Source organism: Schistocerca cancellata, chromosome 3 (assembly GCF_023864275.1).
Source record: "Schistocerca cancellata isolate TAMUIC-IGC-003103 chromosome 3, iqSchCanc2.1, whole genome shotgun sequence".
NCBI classification, from domain to species: domain Eukaryota; kingdom Metazoa; phylum Arthropoda; class Insecta; order Orthoptera; family Acrididae; genus Schistocerca; species Schistocerca cancellata.
In genome coordinates this window covers 352,542,534-352,559,800 of record NC_064628.1, presented here as the reverse complement: position 1 = coordinate 352,559,800, position 17,267 = coordinate 352,542,534, and the positions used below count along the sequence as shown (strand labels likewise).

At 38.2% G+C, this 17,267-nt stretch overlaps 1 protein-coding gene across 1 annotated transcript in view; it reads right to left on the bottom strand.

Moving 5' to 3' along the window:
* The window catches only part of LOC126175038 (ATP-dependent DNA helicase 2 subunit 1), a 165,911-nt gene that overhangs the window by 28,492 nt on the left and 120,152 nt on the right, over positions 1-17,267 (bottom strand). The window contains exon 9 of the mRNA XM_049921540.1: positions 12,847-13,038. Within this exon, the coding sequence (XP_049777497.1) occupies positions 12,847-13,038 (192 nt within the window). The remainder of the gene's footprint in view (positions 1-12,846; positions 13,039-17,267) is intronic.

The following is a 17,267-nucleotide window of genomic DNA, read 5'->3' as shown; positions in this document are numbered from 1 at the left end:
AGTTACTAAACACAGCCATCCGACATGCTTTCACAAGATAAGACAAAGTAAATATTCCAAAATTCGAATCAAGAACAGCTGCCATCATGAGTAACGTAGAAGTAGATATTCTCAGAGCAGTGAAGCAACTTAAATCACTTAATAAAAGCAAGTCTTCTGGTCCAGACCGTATAACAATTAGGTTCCTTTTGGAGTATGCTGATGCATTAGCTCCATACTTAACAATCATATACAACTGTTCGCTCAATGAAAGATCTGTACCCAATGACTGGAAAGTTGCACAGGTCGCACCAATATTCAAGAAAGGTAGTAGGAGTAATCCACTAAATTACAGGCAGAAGAAAACGGTCTATTGACACAGAGTCAACATGGATCTAGAAAACATCGTTCTTGTGAAACACAACTAGCTCTTTACCCGCATGAAGTGTTACTGACACATGGGATTTCAGACATTCCATATTTCTGATTTCTGGAAGGCTTTTGACAGTATCACACAAGTGGCTTTTAGTGAAATTGCGCTGCTTATGGAATATCGTCTCAGTTATGTGACTGGATTCGTGATTTCCTGTCAGAGAGGTCAGAGACTGACAGAAAGTCATCGAGTTAAAAAGATGTGATATCTGGCATTCCCCAAGGTAGTGTTATAGGCCCTTTGCTGTTCCAGATCTATATAAATGAATTGGTAGATAATCTGAGCAGCCACCTTAGGTTGTTTGCAGGTGACGCTGTCATTTATCAACTAATAAAGTTATCAGAAGATCTAAACAAATTGCAAAACAATTTAGAAGAGATATCTGTATGGTGTGAAAATTGGCAACGGACCCTAAATAATGGAAGTGTGAGGTCATCCACATGAGTGCTAAAAGGAATCCTAAACTATGGTTACACAATAAATCATTCAAATCTAAAGGATATAAATTCAACTAAATACCTAGAAATGACAATTACGAACAACTTAAATTGGAAGGAAGATGTAGAAAATGTTGGGGGGGGGGGGGGCTAACTAAAGACTGTGTTTTATTGGCAGGACACTTAGGAAATGTTACAGATCTACTAAGGAGACTGCCTAGACTACGCTTGTCCGTCCTCTTTTTAGAATACGGCTCCATGGTGTAGGATCCTTACTAGACAGGACTGACGGAGAACATCAAAAAAGTTTGCAGACGGGCAGCACATTTTGTATTATTGCAAAATAGGGGAGATAATGTCATGAAACGATACAGGATTTGGGGTGAACATCATTAAAACAAAGACTTTTTCACTGATGCAGAATCTTCTTGTGAAATTCCAATCACCAACTTTTTCATCTGAATGCAAAAATATTTTGTTGACTCTGACCTACATAGCAAGAAATGATCGCCATGATAAAATAAGGGAAATCAGAGCTCACACAGAAAGTTATAGGTGTTCATTCTTTCCGCACACTGTATGAGATTGGAATAGTAGAGAATTATGAAGGTGATTTGATAAACCTGCTGCCAGGCTCTTAAATGTGATTTGCAGAGTATCCATGTAGATGTAGATGAATCTGAAGTAAAGGTAATGATGTTGATCAAAATCTCTATGATACAGATTTCTGAGCCTTTTCTCACTAATCTGTTTTGACAATCCAAACAATTCTACATGAAAAAGTATTATGGTTTTTCTGTTTTCAATGTCTTCTAATAATAGGTATGTGGTGTCAAAACCTACTGATGTACTGTCCTGGATGAATTCACTGTTGCAGTTATTAATCTACTGCTGGCTGTACATGATACCTCTGCGATTCACAATTAAGTGCCTTGCAGAGGGTTCACCGAACAACCTTCAAGCTATTTGTCTACTGTTCCACTCTCTAACAGTACATGCGAAAAGCGAGCACTTAAATTTTTCTGTGCAAGCTCTGATTTCTTTTCTTTTATCATGGTAATCATTTCTCCCTATGTAGGTGAGCACAAACAGAATATTTTTGCAACTGGAGGAGAAACTTGGTGATTAAAATTTCATGAGAAGATCCTGCCACAGTGAAAAATAGCTTTGTTTTAATGATTACCACCCTAATTCCTGTATCATTCTGTGGCACTCTCTTCCTCATTTTGCAAAGAAACAGTTTCTAGAAATCTCATATTACACAATTACAAACAAATAAAGATGACATGCTAGTTCCAAAAACAGACCGTGTCAAACACTAAATGAAAACCATTTGTAAAATTCCTTGGAATCCAGTTGGATAATGAGCTAAAGTGCAGTCAACACAAAAACAAACTAATCCAGAAGCTCAGTTATGCACATTTTTGCACTTATATTTAATAGTATTGAGATTTAAAACCAGGCCGATGACTTATTTTTCATACTAGCACTTTATGTTGTCTTGCAGAATTATGTTCTGAGACAATGCAGCTAATTAACTACAGCATTTATTTAGAGGCAGTGCACACTAAGAACATGGTTTTAATTCAACAGCTACACATTCTGCAGAGGCACCTCCAAACAACTTTGCTTACACCCACCTCAAAATACACTTAATCATTAATGGTATTTGTTGCTAATAATAAAGTAAGTAGACTTTATATTTTTGTGTATGGTTCAAGAATGTGGTTCTGTGTTCTAGTTTGAAGGTCTTAACAAGCTTCCATATAACATAAGGCCAGGAGCTGAAAGAAGTACAGAAAATCATATTTTAAAATCAATTTTCAAGACGACAATACCATTTAATATTGGGCACAAGCTCAGAATGGGTAAACACTCTCGAAAGGAAACTGGTCATTTCCATTTCAAAAGTTCACAAACGGCATTTGACCAACTCAATTGAATCTTCAACCCATAGAAAATCTACATAATCTGGCTGGATGGGTATTTGAACTTCTCTCATCCCAAATGTGAATTAAGTCGAGTGCAAGAAATTGAGAATTTCTACAAGGGTTGTTTTTTAAGTAAGGGCCGTTTTTATTTAAAAAAAAAGAAAGATAAAAATACTTTTGTAAAAAAAAAACTTTTATTTTCTGATTCTACACACTTTTATCTATTTTTCTAAATAGTTGCCTTGTTTATTTAAGCACTTGTCATACCGTACAACTAAGTTTTTAATTCCCTCTTCAAAGAATTTGGCTACCTGCTCCAACAGCCAAGAGTTCACGGCCGCTTTCACTTCATCGTCGTCATTGAAGCGCTGCCTGCCAAGATGGTGTTTCAGGTAGCGGAAAAGGTGAAAATCGCTAGGAGCAAGATCGGGGCTGTATGGTGCATGGTCCAAAACTTCCCAGCCAAAAGAATCAATCAAATCCCGAGTCTTTTGAGAGGTGTGAGGCCTAGTGTTATTGTGCAGGAGCAAAACTCCTTTTGTCAGCATGCCGCGCCTTTTGTTTTGAATTGCTCTGCGAAGCTTCTTTAGAGTTGCACAGTAGGCATCTGAGTTGATTGTCGTTCCTCGTGGCATAAAGTCCACTAGCAAAACACCGCGCTGGTCCCAGAACATGGTTGCCATAATCTTACGCTTTGACAGCGTCTGTTTGGCTTTGACCTTGACGGGTGAGGTTGTGTGTCGCCATTCCATCGATTGTCGCTTGCTTTCGGGAGTGATATGGGATACCCATGTTTCATCTCCAGTGACAATTTGACTCAACATGTCATCCCCTTCTTCCTCGTAATGAATCAAAAAGTCCAATGAAGTGGCAAATCTCTTCCCTTTGTGGTCCTCTGTGAGGAGTCTGGGTACCCACCGAGAACACAGTTTCTTAAATTTTAGGTTTTCAGACACAATTTTGTACAAAACCGATCTTGAAACTTGTGGAAATTCCAAAGAAAGAGTGGAAATTGTGAATCTTCTGTGCTCACGAATCTTTGTTTCGACTGCAGCCACCAAATCATCAGTGATCACAGAGGGCCGGCCTGAGCGTTCTTCGTCATGGACGTTTTGACGGCCATTTTTAAACTCTCTAACCCATTGACGCACTTTACCTTCACTCATTGCATTCAAGCCATAAACTTCTGTTAACTGACGATGAATTTCTGCAGCTGATAGGCTTCTCGCGGTCAAAAAACGTATCACTGACTGTATCTCACACGCGGCGGACGATTCAATAATCGTAAACATTATAAAGTAGCACAGCGATGCGTACACGTTAGCTACATAGCTGCAACTTGCATCAGTGTGAACGGGAAGGATGCTGGCAAGTGGCGCGGTGGCTTGTTGCGGCGTCCGTGCGAACTACGGGACTATACGTGCGAACGGCCTTTACTTAAAAAACAACCCTCGTAAAAATTTAAAGGAGCATTAAAACACAACTTATGAGGCATACCTCCTATAAAATACATATCCAGATTCAATAACTGAAAATTGCTGTTAGCTGCATGAGAATTAGTAATGTTAATACTGAACAGGCTTCTATTCTTACAGTACATAGGCACTGTCATTCTACGACAGTCATGTAGATGTTAAGGCAGCAAAGTAGGTATACAATATCTATTTAATTAAACAAAGGAAGCTGACATTTTACTGTATTAAACTTTGCCAATGTATGCACATATAGTTTATAGCAGTTTAACAGCAGTTAATAATTAATGCAACATCTGACAGTGGCTTTATTTTGTTAATGTATGTCTTGGCTTGTTCTATATCCCTTAAGGTCCTCAATCAAGATGGCATCCACAAAACATAATGAATGAATAAACAAATGAGTTATGGAAGGGGGAAAAAATCACTTGTCTTGAATGTGGATCCAGAACTATTTTCTCTACAATTATCAAGCTAACCTCTATTTTTTACAGTCTCACTGAAATAGAAATCTCTTGCTGACCTTGCTTACCATTACCTCCCCATTCAGTAAAAGAGACCGATATATGAAGAAAGGGAGGAAGTTTTTGGTCTAGCAGGGAGACTTTGTTTTTGTCATATTTGTACATGTTGAACAATACTGTAAGTCAAGTGTTAACATGACATAGACAATAGTTTTGTATGAACAGCCTTCTAAAGTAGTTATGTTGCATATATTTTGTTCAAATGGATAAACCATGATACTACGCTGTCATAAAATTCTTTACTTTTGACAGTTTATTGTCACAGGAAATTCATCAAATCTGGTGATTGTAAAAAGATCGGTCCTTTATTTTAAACAGTTAACAAATGGTGATTTAACTGAAAAGTAGCTTCACTTTTCTTGAACATTTTATATTTGTGAGCATCCTATACTGCAAACATCAAGAAAGTGCACAATGGGTCATATGAATAAAACGGAAAATGAACTTTACACTCTAATTTCTGGAGAATATTCATAGGTTCACATGAATGAAGTGAGTCAGAGAATATATGAGGGTGTGTCAAATGAAAACCTTAAATTTGTAATAACAAATCGAAATTTAGTGCCATTATCCTGTAAGCTGGTTAGCGTGCTACAAACAGCATGCAGTATGGCTTGTAGGTAGCAGCATAGTGCAGATGCACACATACCGTCGCTGTATCAGTATAAAGATGGCCGCCCCATTTGTGACTTGCACCAGGGAATAACAGCGTTCTGTTATTTGGTTTTTGTGTAGCGAAGATGTGAAACCTATTGAAATTCATCGACAAATGAAAGTTCAGTACAGCGATGCATGTTTGTCACAGCAGCAAGTCTATGAACGGAGTAGGAAGTTCGCAAATGGTGTGACTTCAGTGGAAGATGCTCCTCGTCCAGGTCAGGCACAATGAGTTGTGACTCCACAGAACATTGCAGCAGTTGAAGCCATAGTGAAGGAAAACTGCCGAGTGACACTGAATGACATTGCAGCATGCTTACAGATTAGTCATGGGTCAACACACCACATTGTGCATGATGTGCTCCAGTTTGACAAAGTGTCTGCAAGATGGGTGCCACGGAAGCTGACTTCTGAAATGAGAGAACGACGTGTTGATCCTTGTGAAGAGCTTCTTCGGCACTTTGAACGAGAAGGTGATGGCTTCCTTGCAAGAATGATTACTGGGGACAAAACCTGGGTTCACTTCCACCAGCTGGAAACGAAGAGAGGGAGCAAGGAATGGCGCCATTCCTCATCACCAAAACCAAAGAAGTTTCGAACAGAACCGTCAGCAGGGAAGGTTATGCTAACTCTCTTTTGGGATGAAAAAGGCATCATTTTAGAGCATTACATGCCTAGAAGGACCACTGTCACCAGTGCATCATACACAGATCTCTTAAAAAATCATCTGTGGCCTGCAATCAAATCAAAGCGACGTGGATTGCTGTCAGCAGGTTTCCTTTTGCAACGTGACAATGCAAGGCCCCACACTGCCCATACAACAGTTGCAACAATCACAGACCTGCATTTTGAGTGTCTTCCTCATCCATCATACTCATCAGACCTTGCCCCAAGTGATTTCCATATGTTTGAACCACTCAAAGATACAATGGGAGGAAAGAAGTTCCGTTCTGATGAAGAGGTACGCTACGCGGTGCATGTGTGGTTGCGCGGACTACCAAAAGAATTTTTTTCTAAAGGAATTTATGCATTTCATAAATGCTGGAGGACTTGCATTGAGTGTGGGGGAGATTATGTTGAAAAGTGATAGAGCTTTGTACCACTTCTGCACAATAAATAATATTTAAAAAAATATTTAAGGTTTTCATTTGACTCACCCTCGTACTTCACACAATAATGTCCTCAGCATGAGTAAAAGGGTAGGGGAAGTCGCTTAACATGAAGAATATTCACTGATTTCCTATGAATAAAATTGGATGAGTTTCTCACAATGGAGAGCATTCTCAGAGTTCTGAAGTGAACTTTGTAGTGTACTTTGAGCTGGGAGAATTTTGTTGAGGTAAGGTCTTACAGAGTGCATGAAAACAGTAGAATTTATGGTGCTCGAACAGCAAAAACTGACAGAGGCGTACATAGCCTGAAAAAATACTGATGAGAGAAATTTTAGAAGTTTATACACATTTGACAATGAAAACATTAATTGGCTGGGGAAATCACTGTCTTTCCGAAAATCATGAAAGAAGAAGGGGCACCCTTTCAAATGAATTGAAAATGAAAACTTTCTTGTGCTATTTAGCTGATGCAGGTTTTCAGAAAGGTGTAGGAGAAGACTTACATATACATCAGACAACTGTCACTTATATTTTTGGATATGGTTCAAGCACCTTTGTGGATCCGATTTACCAAAAATGTAGGTAAACTAGAAACAGCAAAAGTTAAGTAGCGATCACGGTCTGAGTTTCCATGTGGAGTGAAGGCTCTCGACTGCACACACATACGAATCATGAAACTTTTTGTGCATGGGGATGAATATATTAACTGAAATGGCTTTCCATGGTATCAATGTGCATGCAACATTTGATTATAGAGAAATGCTTACTAGTAGCAATGCTTCATGGTCTGAGTTTAAAATCTGGAGAGGCTCTGATGTATGGAGAAACTCTGATGTATGCCAGACACTAGAAGCGAATCAGCGTAAGGCTTTACTTTTAGGAGATGAGGGCTATGCCATTGCACCATAGCCATGACATTATTCCAGAATCCACAAACACCTGAGGAGAGGGTCTGCAATAGACTTCACTCCAAAGACAGGATGATGACCAACGTTGCTTTCGACAGGTGAAAGCAGTTTCCCAATTCTGTAAAACAAAATAAAACTTGCTCAAACAAAAATCCCCAAAGTGATCATAGTTTGTTTTGTTTTGTACAATGTTGCAAAACAAATGGTGGTGATGATTTTGGTGCACCTAGAGAAGACAAATTATTACAGTGATGGAAGAGGAAGGATCAGCATACATACATATATATATGTGGTACTAACAGAAGAGAAAAAATGCTAATCTAGAATGAAATTTTCACTCTACAGCGGAGTGTGCACTGATATGAAACTTCCTGGCAGATTAAAACTGTGTGCCGAACCGAGACTCGAACTCGGGACCTTTGCCTTTCGTGGGCAAGTGCTCTACCGACTGAGCTACCCAAGCACGACTCATGGCCCCTCCTCACAGCTTTAATTCCGTCAGTACCCCGTCTCCTACCTTCCAAACTTCACAGAAGCTCTCCCGCGAACCTTGCAGAACTAGCACTCCTGGAAGAAAGGATATTGCAGAGACATGGCTTAGCCACAGCCTTGGGGTTGTTTCTAGAATGAAATTTTTACTCTACAGCGGAGTGTGCGCTGATATGAAACTTCCTGGCAGATTAAAACTGTGTGCCGGACCGAGACTCGAACTCTGGTCCCGAGTTCGAGTCTTGGTCCGGCACACAGTTTTAATCTGCCAGGAAGTTTCAAAAATGCTAATGTTATACATCAACTGTAATGCATGGGGTGTTTGTCAGTAAATTTTGTATAAGTAGGTCTAATTCCTTTTTTAAATCCCACAGTATTTTGATTTTTTTTAATTCCATAGTATTTTGATTTTTCTTGGAACTTCCCGAAATTTGATTTGGAAATTTTACTTGTACCAAAAATTGTTCCAAGGGTACAGTGAAAGTACTTGCCAGATACTACAGTGAGTAACTGCACAAATTTTTCAACCTAAACATTCGAAACTGGAACATGTTACCCTTATTGTTTCACTGAACACAAATTGCACTGAAGCTGTGGGAATAAATAGTGTAAATGAACATTAAATTTAAAAAATAACCCTTAATTTAAAAAAAAAAAAAAAAAAGTTTTCTGTTGTTGCATTAGAAAACATATTACTTTTCACTCTCCTCTATCATCAATTTCTGTTGTTTTCTCTTCAATATAACTAACTGGCACAGCAAAACCAGTCTCTGTAATTCCGCATTTGACAAACTGATCACCTCCTCTGTTTCCATGTTTAATCACCTTCCCTTCAGGGTTCTTTCGGGATCCAAACTAGGTGAGGTTGGCGAAGCAGCTACTGTGACTTCTGGATCCACTACATCTAGATCATTTTTGATTAAAATTTGAGTGGAGCAGACCTGATTGTGTCTCAAAATATGTAGAGTCAGAATCTAATCATTCATTCTGATCTACAAATTCAAAGCTAGGTTCTGGGAAGAGAGAGGGGCAGAGGCACAAGCCCCCACTACAGAACCTTTTTTCTCCAAGGAATAGTTTTCTAATTCACCATTTCAGAGCATTAAGTACATAATAAAAAATGGACAGAAGGGGACTAACCAGGTTGCATGTATAATAGAGAGTTGCAGTCATCCCCATCTAAAAAAACAGCTCTTCCTATTTTTTAATGCGAATTTCATATTCCCCACTTCTTGACATTGATCTTACACTTAATGCATCACTCCATGTTGTGCAGTATTTTAATATTTGTGATATCTATTTTCTTTTCCAAAAGTTGCCATATAGTGACACTTAATTTCAACTTTCAGCCTTCTCCTTTCTCGTAATAGGAGTATTCAATTTACTTATTATTGCTAAATAATCTTTTTTAATATTTACAAAAGCAAATTCAGAATCTTCCATTTCAGTTACATAAATTACACAACACGTACTTTTCTGCAAACACACACATACTCTTTAGCACACAAATGTAAACAAACTGAGAACCTTCTTGCTGAGAACTTACTCATGAAGGAGGGGAAGTAGCAAGAAAGTACTGCTTGGTTAGAGAAAATGCTTCGATTTTTTTATTCATACAAAACTGAGAACTTTCTCAGAGGATGTTCTTTTGCTTTGAGAATCTTCTCCAGAGAATGTATTCTTTTTTTATCCCTAAAATCAATACCATATTGGACAATGAATAATTACAGGTATAGTATATAAAACAGCTGATGCTATGGACAAATTATGAATATATCACATGAAGAATTAACTATGAGGAAGCTTTTTGCAATGTGGGCTTTTTTATTTTTTTGTAAGGCGTGGGGGGGGGGGGGGTCCGGGAGGGGGGGGGAGTTGGTAGGAGGTAAGGATCAGTCAAATGTTTTGTAAAATTATTTGTCTGAAAGTAAGAAATAAAACAGATCACAGACACATTTGACATGCTTCAATTGCTCTACATAATTTTGAGCTTCATTCAGAGGCTCATCAAATGTTTCTCTAATCTGGTCTATTTCTTATCTTTACAAAAATCATGTCACAGAACATTCATCTTTTGTTCCATTTTTTTATTTTCATGTTTTGTTCAGGAAGAAAAGATAAACTTTTTGACACCTTACTTGTCTTCCTATTGTCTGATGTTCTCGGACTGTCCTAAAATTAGCACCTGATTCTAAAGAAACCATGTTAAAAATCAAGTATCACACCAATGCAACTTTTTGTATGCAAAATGGTTATGCCTTGAATAAATGAACTTTCCTCATTTACTTCGCAAGAATCTTTTGTTCTCGAAATGTCTTGAATTTAATATTTGATTCAAAGGAAGTAATTTTGGCACTTAAATAGAACATAAATTTAACTTTTTACGCATAAAATAGCTACGCCTTAAAGAGATGTACATTTTTACATTTAATTTACATTGCTAGCATCTGTTCATGAAATATTTCAATTTTCTGTCAAATTACTAATTATGATTTTCTTAATTACACTGACTACTTTCAAGCAATTTTTTTTGTGATCCCTCCCTCTCTGTACTAGACCTTACACTGGTCATTTTGATTTCCCAGTTTTCCATTTCCCACTTTGTGTTTGGCTATGAAAATTAGGAGAACAACCTATTGGGTGATTTACAGAGCTTTTTTTTTTTTCACTGTATTCAAACATCAAACCAAAAAGTAATTTTACAACAGTGTTTAAACTGTTTCGAAAATAATCAAATTTATTTTGTGTATCAATATGATAGCAGAACGGAACGTAGATGCACCACTTCCTACAAGATACAAAAACAGAGGCCATTCACAGGGAAAGGTGAAGTCTGTTTCATCTACTGGAATCATTATAGTTAGAGTTTTCTTAGAAAAGGAATTCTCACTACTATTTATCTTACAAATGGTAACACAATTACAGGTGAATATGGCACACACCTTCTAGACCAAATGGATGAAAACATGTAAGAGAAGAAGCCTGGTGAGTCTAAGGTCACCAATTTCCACATCTAAATATATTTATGATTGAAAAACATCCCAAGTCCACTATTTTGGAAACCTCGTAAAATTTGGTTTCAGAAACTGAATCCATTCATAGGCTAAATGTTGGAAAAGAACACTGACCGATGGGAAAACTAGGTTAAAAAAACAAATGCAGGTTTCATTATCATTGTAGATTATTTTCTGAGGTTATTACAACTTCTAAATTAACTTTACCTAGCAAAAGCTTTACTGTGATCAACATATATACAGATCTTTTCTTTAGCAGTTCTTTGACTAACTTTCAAGGCACTAGCATTCTGAGGAATTCATGAGTCACCTCCTGATATTAGATTCATCAAAATTCCCGTATGTAACCACAGTTCGCGTCAAACTAATCTTTACTCACAATTGTTGAATCTCGATCAGACTCAGAGAGTGAGGCATTGGCAGATCTCCACCATGGTTCCTTCACAGCAAGAAGTCATATTGCAAGATTATGAATTACGGAATATCACACTGGTTGAAATGCTGGACCATGTCTCAGAGGTTCCTTCACAGCATGAAGTCAGACTGTGAGTGAAGGAATATTGCGTGGCTGAGTACCAGCAGCTTTTCGATTAATGTTACGACTACACTGAGCTGTCCCAGCCTACATTTATCAGTTATTGCTAACAGACTGCTGTAGGAACATTTCCATCTGTGATTGTGGCCACTCATGCTTGTTGATTCAATGTATTTCTATCTCTTGTTCTGGGAGCCAATTCATTGTACTGCATGATTTTACTATACAAATGATTATGATGTGCATCTCTACAGGAACCTTCCAGGCAACACTATTTATTCAAAGATTGTATTTAAGCTGAGACAATTAAACAATCTCTCAGAATATGATGTCAGAGAGATTTGGAACCAATTCATTAAAACATGTGAGTCTAGCAAATAACAGAACGACACTGCATTATAAGACAATGGTTCTCACTATCAGGAGCAAAGCCATTACAATCTTCTCAACGACTATGTGTAACGAGGTGACAAACGGAGATTAATGTTAGTAGTAAGACATGTCTTTTTCAGTGGACATATATAACTGTTTTTGTCTGTCTGTCACCGCATCTACTACACATAAGAATATTAACCATAAGAGCCTACAAAAGAGATTCCTATTAAGTGTCAACTACAAGTTATAAGGAAACAACCAATACTCCTTTATTTGATGCACTGCAATCAATCCTCAAGTACATATTATATTCCATTCTGTATTCTCATCGATTCAAGCACATAAGCAGTTACACAAAATAAAATATGTTGGAAAAATTAAAATGTTTTGCTGAAAGAGCTTCACAACAATTTTCATACATTGAGGACTCTCTTTGATGTTGCATTAGGCTTGGGAAAGAATTAACCTATTGAATTTAAGCTGTAATTAAAATTGAATGTGGCCAATAAACTAATCTACACATAAAGGCCTTCAAGATGGATTTGATAAGATCCTCCTTCAATCCACACAACAGCTCACATAACATGAAAAATAATGGAAGATTTGTGTTTCACCTCTTGTTGACAAAAGGGACACTTTAACACGTGGGAAACAAATGGAATAGAGATGTGCACGCATGCATACATACCCTCACAATGGCGAGATGTAACAATGCAAACAATGGTGAAGATGAACTGCAATTCCAAGTGCGTCTTACAATTGTAAAATTGAGATTAGGTATTGCAGATAAACATTTATAAATATGAACATCAAATTTTATGAACAACAATATGTTTCACTTTATTCATCATCATCATTCCTTATTCTCTTACAGTATTTACTGTTACTGTTCTGTACCAATAAGTGAAAATAACAAAAAAAAACCTTTTTCTAATTCTTGGCAACTTTGTACGATTAGGTAAGTAACATAATCCACTTACTTCTAAAGGGTATGTAGATGATATGGAACCCATCATATGCCTTTGGCCTGTTGTGTTTATCAAATTCCTGTCTTTGTGGAAGCAAAGCTCCCAAACGGGGACTTGCCCCTCTGCGTTCACATACCCAGCATATGGGAACTACACTTCGTGCAATGCATTTCAACAGCAAGGCAGAAAATATTGTTGAACTACCTGAAAAATAAAAGAAAAGTCAAAGGATGTACTTCTCTAGTGCCAGATGATGTAATAACTCCATTAAAGTTTAGAACCGAATAAATCCATAGGTCACTAAGTCAAGTGGCATAAATGTAAAGAAGCTCCCCCACTCATCCCTCCAGAGATTTGATTAAATTTTTATAGGTTGTACATACAGGTGGTAGAATGATTGGCATTTTGGTCCGAGCTGCCATGGCGGCCATGTGTGCGTGAGGTGTGGTTGCTTGTGTGAATGAATGGTGTGTATTTCTCTTTCTTTTTCAGATGAAGGCTGTGGCTGAAAGCTTTTGTGTGTCTTAACTGTGCCTGCCTGCCACTTAACATGTCATCTTTATAGTGAGAAGCAATGCACCTCTCCCTAAATTGCTGATTTTAGAACCTAGAATTTTCGTTGCTCAAATAATTACTGACTTATCCACAACTGAAGATGATTCAAAAAATTTATTCATCAATTTTGTCTGATTTTCAAAAGACTATATCTCAAAAGGGGTCATCTCAGATTTGATTTTTCTTTGCACCACTGAAAAGAGCTCATTCTGTTTTATCAGGAAATGGTGCAAAGAAAAGTTAAAACAGAGATGACTCTTTTAAGATATCGCTTTTTGAAAAATCTGGCAAAATTGATGAATAAATTTTTTGAATCAATTTTAATCTCGGATAACTCAGTTATTATCTGAGTAATCAAGATGCTGCTTGTACAGACACATTACACACAGGTAGGCCGCAAATGAAGAACACATCAGAAGCAGAAAGTCATTCTGTCATATGATAAAAACTGCCAAACATGATCCAAAGTTCCTCTAACAATATTTGTGAGTTACTGTGACAGAAAATTAATAAATCTGCTGTAAATTGAGCACATGTTCAGCAATTAGACTGTTGTACCCACAAAGTAGAATCTCCAAGTTTCAGCCTGGAAGTCCTATCAGATCATGAACAACAGCAAAGCAAACTTGATGGTTTCTATCTGTCGCACCATGGAAAAACTGTCCTTTATGCAGCATTACTAATGGTTCCACTACACTACTTATCAAACAGTAATTTGGCATGGCTTCATGTAAGACCTATATGTACACCCCATAAAAACTTCATCAAGATTGGAGAGGATCATGTGGACCACTTGACATGGGGTGTCCATATGTGATGTAGCAACTGACACTTTCATTTTGTATAAATACAACAGAAGAAATGCCACATTGTCTCAAGATACTGAAGCTTGTGCTTGATTGTATGACAATTATTTAGATGAACAGTCTCATTTTTAAACCATGATATTCAAAAGATTTAATGTACTTACATGAGGCACTCGGTCCATACCAAGAAGTCCCTTCTGTACAGCCTAGCCACCAGGGGCCATCACATCTGCAGTGACGAGCTGTCCCTCTCGAAATATACTGAGAGTCTCACTGAAGCCTTCACTGACCGTAATTATACTCCCAACCTTGTACAAAAGCAAATCTCCCATGCCTTATTGTTGTGACTCGCCGATTATTCAAAGTGCCGCCGCGCAATTACGCACGTCCTCTACATGCGGCGCTGTCTGCCAGCCATGCAGCAGCTGCGCCACCTAAGCGGCCAGCCGAGCAGTGGCCGCTAGACTGAGACTCAGTGTTTAATCGAATGCCGACTTGTATGTGTTGTTGTGTTGTCCGAAATATATGTGATAAATTTGAAGATTTAACACTCTCCCACCACCTAGTATTCCCTTTGTAACTCAGTACCATCCAGGACTGGAGCAATTGAATTAAATTCTCCACCAGGGTTTCGATTACCTCTTGTTGTGTCCTGAAATGAGAAATGTCCTTAACATCATGGCTCATACCCCTGTAATAGACCTAGGTGCAAGACCTGTCCCATACCTCCTCCCACCACCACCTACTCCAGTCCAGTCACTGACATCACCTATCCCATCAAAGGCAGGGCTACCTGTGAAACCAGTCATGTGGTCTACAAGCTAGGCTGCAACCATTGTGCTGCATTCTATGTAGGCATGACAACCAACAAGCTGTCTGTCCGCATGAATGGCCACTGACAAACTGTGGCCAAGAAAGAAGTGGACCACCCAAATGCTGAACACGCTGCCCAACATAATACCCTACATTTCAATGACTGCTTCACAGCCTGTGCCATATAGATCCTTCCCACAAAAACCAGCTCTTCTGAATTGCGCAGGTGTGAACTTTCCCTGCAGTACATCCTACGTTCCCGTAACCCTCCTGGCCTCGACCTTTGTTAGCCACTGTCCTCACCCATCCAGTCCCTTCCCTGTTCCCATTATACCACTACACAGCTGTCATTCCACCACCACACCCAATCTTTTTATTTCTCTCCTTTTCCACTACCCCCCACCCCCCCTTTCCACACATCTCACCTGCCCTCCATCTAACCTGCAGCACTTCACTGTCCACCAGCTCCACAATACTATCCCTCCACCTCCCTGCCCCAGCCTCTTCCTTACCCCCACCCAGTCACCACTCCCATCATGCACTGGTGCTGCTGCTTACAGTGTGGTTTCAATTACCTGAGACTGCAGTCATGTGTGTGAGATACGCCTGAGTGTGTGTGTGTGTGTGTGTGTGTGTATTGTTGACGAAGGCCAATGGCTGAACGCTTTAATTGTGAGTGTCTTTTTGTTGTGCCAATCTGCGACTAAGCATCTCCTCTATATGGTGAGTAGCAACTTTCCTTCTCATAATTTTGTTAGAGGAACATATCTAGATTAGATTAGATTAGATTTACTTCCATTCCAATTGATCCGTAGTGAGGAGGTCCTCCAGGATGTGGAACATGTCAGAAAAACAACAATACATGACAAATATTTACAACTAAAACAAATAAGCTAATGTACAATTCGACAGGTCCCAAGTGGAATGATCGTCATTTTTTAATGAACACTAAGAGTCATTTTACAAATACTAATGCACTGAATTTAAAATATACTTACACACACACACACACACACACAAATTTTCTTGAACACATTACTGCACTGAAATTGTGCAGAAGTTATGTTGTATTTATATACAAATCAGTTGGTTTTACTAAGAAATTCATCAATGGAGTAGAAGGAGTTGGCCACTAATAAATCCTTTAGGCTTCTCTTAAACTGAATTTCATTGGTTGTTAAGCTTTTTATGGCTGCTGGCAAGTTATTGAAAATGTGTGTTCCTGAATAATGCACACCCTTTTGTACAAGACTAAGTGACTTTAAATCCTTGTGAAGATTATTCTTATTTCTAGTATTGATTCCATGAATTGAGCTGTTGGTTTGAAAAAGTGATATATTTTTAATGACAAATTTCATTAAGGAATAAATATATTGGGAAGCAGTAGTTAGTATCCCTAGTTCCCTAAACAGGCTTCTGCAGGATGTTCTTGAGTTCACACCACATATAATTCTTACTGCACGTTTTTGTGCCCGGAAAACTTTAGCTTGGCTTGATGAATTACCCCAAAAAATAATCCCATATGACATTATGGAATGAAAGTAACCATAGTATGCCAGCTTTTTCATTTTTGTATCCCCTATGTCTGACAAAATTTGCATTGCAAACAGAGGTTTGTTAAGACGTTTCAGCAGTTCTGTGGTGTGCTCCTCCCAGTTGAATTTATTATCAAGCTGTAATCCCAAGAATTTAACACTGTCCACTTCTTCTATCTTCTTGTCATCGTATGTTAGACATATACTCTTGGGACACCCCTTACAAGTTCTGAACTGCATGTAGTGTGTTTTTTCAAAGTTCAGTGACAAAGAATTGGCTAGGAACCAGTGATTAATGTCCACAAATATTTTATTGGCTGATCTTTCTAAGACTACACTTGATTTGCTATTTATTGCAATGTTTGTATCATCGGCAAACAAAACAAACTTGGCATCTGGTAATGTTACTGATGAAAGGTCATTGATATACACAAGAAAAAGTAAGGGCCCCAAAATGGAACCTTGTGGGACCCCACATGTAATTAGTTCCCAGTTGGATGATGCCTGATAGCTTGATACATGTCTCTTTCCTAATAACACCCTTTGTTTCCTGCCAGAGATATAAGATTTGAACCATTTTGCAGCATTTCCTGTTACGCTATAATATTCTAGTTTACTTAAAAGGATATTGTGATTTACACAGTCAAATGCCTTTGACAGATCACAAAATATACCAGTTGCCTGCAATTTTTTGTCTAATGAATTAAGCACATTTTCACTGCAA